The sequence below is a fragment of the Octodon degus genome, unplaced genomic scaffold (genome assembly GCF_000260255.1).
Source record: "Octodon degus isolate 3935 unplaced genomic scaffold, OctDeg1.0 scaffold00126, whole genome shotgun sequence".
Lineage (NCBI taxonomy): Eukaryota > Metazoa > Chordata > Mammalia > Rodentia > Octodontidae > Octodon > Octodon degus.
In genome coordinates, this window is record NW_004524702.1 from 4058670 (window position 1) to 4063177 (window position 4508).

General features: G+C 51.3%; 1 protein-coding gene across 5 annotated transcripts in view; it reads right to left on the minus strand.

The window, feature by feature from the left end:
• Window positions 1-4508, minus strand: part of Fyco1 (FYVE and coiled-coil domain containing 1) — a 60492-nt gene that overhangs the window by 37869 nt on the left and 18115 nt on the right. For all 5 annotated transcript variants that reach the window (XR_002817985.1, XM_023700719.1, XM_023700718.1 and 2 more), the window contains exons 5-6: window positions 3889-3995; window positions 2216-2359 (exon numbers count right to left, since the gene is read on the minus strand). Coding sequence is in view for 4 of the 5 variants with exons in the window: in XM_023700719.1 (XP_023556487.1) it covers window positions 2216-2359; window positions 3889-3995 (251 nt within the window). In the remaining variant the exon portion in view is untranslated. The remainder of the gene's footprint in view (window positions 1-2215; window positions 2360-3888; window positions 3996-4508) is intronic.

Consider the following 4508-nt stretch of genomic DNA (forward strand, 5'->3'; position numbering starts at 1 on the left):
CAGAAAAAAACCTCAAAGCAACACCAAGGGAAAGGCAAGTTGTAACAAGATAGCTGTCTCAGGGCCCAATGTGTGCAAATTTTAAAAATATGCACAGAGCAAACTATGCAATCATAAGCTAGGTATAGATGCACACGCAGTGAAAACACCACCGTCGGGATGTGAACGCATCTGCCTGTGGTGCCCAGCTATGGTGACTTCCGGACACGGAGGACGGGGGCTGCACTGAGCTGGGCTGGAGCTGGGTACGTAGTGCTTTATTTCTCTGCAAAGACAAATACCAGGCGGAAGATAAAAGCACCTCCAGGACCAGCAGGAAGAGGCTCCCACTGGCCAAATATGGGCCAGTTGAAGTTTCAAAGTAAACAACAGTGGCAGAGTGTAACCCTCATGAGTCTACTAAGACTCCATGTCCTACTGATACAGAAGCACAGATGGATGTGTACGAAGGGAAAGGCCGCCCTGCATAGAAGGCCACCTGATAATAAAAGAGGAAAGCCACACTGGTTATGATGGTCATGACCGCTTCAGGTAACACTTAACAACAGATGCTGCGGCTGGGCAGGTGGCTCAGTAGAATAAGTGCTTCCTTGGCAAGTGCAAGGGCCTGAGTTCAATCCCCAGTTCCGAAGGGGGAGGGGGGAACCCAAACAAAAAAACCCAAAAAACCACCAGAAATAAAACAGATGCTGAAACCCACAGCAGAAAGGTTGATGAGAAAGAGGACCACAACATTCTCAAGGTGTCTTCCCGTAAGATACATATCAATTGCATCAGGAGAAATGGTAACCTTGGGACAGTGATGACGAACCTTTTGCAGCTTTTAGTGATAGCAGCCCACTGCAGCTTGCGTGCCACAGGCTCACCCCACTGCCTCCAGAGCAGCCTGCCTAACAACATCTGCACCAGAGGATCATGGTTAAGGGACACAAACCCATCCCAACAAGCTGCAGACAGAGACACAGCACTTGTGTACTGCTGCAGAAAAGGCTTAACCTGAATCTGACAATGAGGAAACTTTACACAAACTCAGGCCAGAGAGCAACTGACAAAACAACTGGCCTATAGTTTTCAAAAATGCCAATGCTGGAAGAGCAAAGGTTGAGAAATTGTCCAGAGTGAAAGGGAGCTTGAGAGGCAGGATGCTGCACTGTCCCATGTGACTCTGGATCTGGACCTGCATGTACGGGACACCGTTGAGATACTCTGGAAAATCTGAATAACGTCTTAGGCTGGATGGTCACATCTTATCAATGTCAATTTCTTGATTTTACTCACTGTCCTGATGTTGTAGAAGGTGTTTTGATTTTTTAGGCGACAGTGGTTTCTGTTTTAAGAGATAGGAAGAAGGGAATCAGGTTTACAATTCAGGCTGAGATGGCTTAGGAAATAAGCCGGCACGTTTAGAGGAGAAAGGATGATACAACAGGGTCAGGAAAATATTAACAGCAGGGGTCATGGTGAAGGGCAGGCAGGGACCCTGCACTGTGCACTGTTGCTTTTGTAATTCTGCAATGACTCAGAATTGAAGCTTACACAGAGGCACGCGAGCACGGTCAACGTTGGTCATTAGATCTTGGTGGTACTATGTGGCTATCATCCTCTTTTCTGCATACACCAAGTATCTCCTAGGTGAAAACAGCTTGAGGGTTGAAACTTGGAAAACCCTATTGGACATGCGATGACTACCGGCCTGGCATCAGAGCAGGGCCGCCAGCCGTGAGATGAGGTAGGTCTGTCCCTCTCGGGTCCAGAGAGAAAAACGAATAAAAACACAGCGACGTTCCAGCCAGCCTTAGAGGCACAACTGCAGCTTTTGCTCCCTTTCCTGTAGCTTAGAAGGTGACGATGGGGCAAGAGCCCAGAGGTGTAAGAACCTGCCTGGCAAGCGCAAGGTCCCAAGTTCGATCTCTGGTACCACAAAAACAAATAAACAAACAAAAAAACTCAGGTGGAAAAAAGCCCACAGGCTCTCCTAACTAACACTACCCCCATGGCCTTTCCCCTCAGACCATTCCATTCAGATCAATTTTTGTTTGAAGCCTTCAAATGTTATCTCAGCTGTGACTCAGCAAAATCAGCACAATTGGCAGGCAAAGAGCGGCTGCCCAGCTGGATACAACTGACAGAGTGAGCTAAACTGCTCCACGCATCTTCAAAGTTTCAAAACTCTCTCCCCAACCTGTGAAGGTACTAAGCAGCTCCTTTGAGGTACCTGGCAAATGTGGGCCAAGCAGCGTCCAGGTCGTAGCCTCTCGACGCCAGGTCAAACTGTACCTCGGTCAGTTCATAGAGCTGGCCCACGATGTCGGAGCTCAGCTTCAGCTTCAGAAAGGGGCTCCTCGCATAGTACCAGTCGCTGGGGAAGACGATGTGACGTGTGAGTTAGGGACGTGGAGGGAAGAGTGAAGGTGCTGAGGCCTCGGGCGCCCCGATAGTGAAGACACACAGCACACCCAGACTCCTTGTCACCGGAGGAGCGGTAGCTCTCAAATGAGCCTGCTCTTCCGCAGGGAAGTCCGGGCATGGATCTGGACATTTACACATTTATTACTGACATCACATCTATTTCCCAACAGGGATGTGGTAAATGGAACTCTCATACTTGGCAAGAGAGGGCCACCACGGGGGCCAGTACACTTCTTCACTGAACGATGCCCTTGCCTCTTATTCCTTTTCCAGCACTACACGTGAGCTGCTGGACTCACTGCTAACTTCTTCTTTTTATTATTTTTACTTGTATATATTTAGTACAGGGTCTATAGGGTCTCACTACGTAGACTGGGCTCGCAGTGATCCTCCTGTTTTCAGCCTCCCAAGTGCCGGGACTGCAGGCGTGTGCCACCACATCCAGTCTCAATCACCTTCTCAGCGTGCCCCAGGGGTGGGGCCAGCACAGCATGCCTGGGATCGAACCCCGGCTGCTGCATTCTGCCTAAACAGGCACTTTAGTCTGCTGAGCTATCTGGCTAGCCCCTCACTGCTAACTTCTGTCCACAGCCCAATGGAGAAGCAAAGGGACACATTCTACCCAGAAGTGTTATGTGCCACAGAAATAGCTCTCACCTACTTTACTCAAAGCAAAAGAATGTGAACAGACAATGCTGATGTGGTGGAGAGTTACTTGGGACTGTCTGTGCCTGTGACACACACCCACCATGCCTTTTGGCAAATAGATCTTAAAAAAGAAAATGGAAACAAAACATTCCGTCGCTATTGTCTTTTTTTTTTTTTTTTTTTGCGGAACCGGGGATTGAACTCAGATCCTTGCGTTTGCAATCAAGTGCTTATCCTACTGAGCCATCTCCCCGACCCCTGTCTTCTTCTACAATTGAAAAATGACTTCTCTGATTAACTAGCACAGTCCTGAGGTCAGGTGAGGCAGAGCCCATGGATGCGCATGTGACCTGCAGTGCCCACCTATCTTCTCATCCTGCATTCCATGTGCCCTCCCTCACCCCTGGGGGCAGTGCCAGTAACTTGGGCACTGACAAATGAACAGCCTCGGCTCTGACCAGAGCCCCAAGGTGGGCTGCTCCCCCATCTCCAGAAGCCCAGATATCCCAGTGGGCAAGGGCCATTGGTGACAGCTGAGGCTGGGCCCAGAGGGGTCAATCCGCCACAGGCAGTTTTGTGGGGGGCCCATGGCTTCTCCTGTCTGTCCATTCCTGCCTGGCATCTGGGGTTAGAACCAGCTCTGAGCTCAGCTTCACAGTGAGGCAAGGTGAGCCTAGAGGCAGGTATGCGGCCACATACTCAGGGGGGCCCACCCCATGTGCTCATCCTTTGGAGGGGAAGGACAGAAGTGGAAGGGGCCTGCTCCAGGCGATGCCAGTGGGTGCCGAGGTGCCTGTCATTGTTAGAAGAAGAGATGTGGCCTATGCCTACCTGGTTACCTTGGTGTTCATGAAGCACTGCTGCAAGGTGTCCGCGAGCCTCTGGTGGACCAGCGAGTAGCGGATAAAGGCTCTTCCTTTGCCCAGTGACGTCCGGAGCTGCAGGAGTAGAGCATGGGGGAGTGCTATCCACTGCCATCCCACACAGGCCCAGCCTTCTCACAGGAGCTGACCCCAGGCAGAAAGTGTGTTCAGTGCTGCCCCACACTGGCCCTACGCATGTCCCTCCAAGGACACCAGACTGCTGATGGTGTCACCCTAGAAACTGAGGGCTGTAGGGAGTGGGCCCACACTGGAGAATAAGCTGCAGCCCCCGACCCCTCCAGGGTGCATGCGAGAGGGGAAACATCCATACGGGTCTCCCACACGATGCTGGGGTCTGCGCACAGTGTCCTCCCGGCTCTGCACGACCAGGGTCTCTGAGTCAGACATGCAGCCCTTAATTTAATTTGGAAGATCAGAGTCACCCCAGAAGGAAGATGTGGAAGGCGGGCAATCTTAGCTAGGCAAATGCTGGCTTGTTTTTAAGGTGCTAGGAAAGGACAGGGCTGTGGGGGAGTGCTTGGCAGTGTGTGTAGTTGAGGGGGTGAGTGCAGGGTCGGGAGAGGGGGG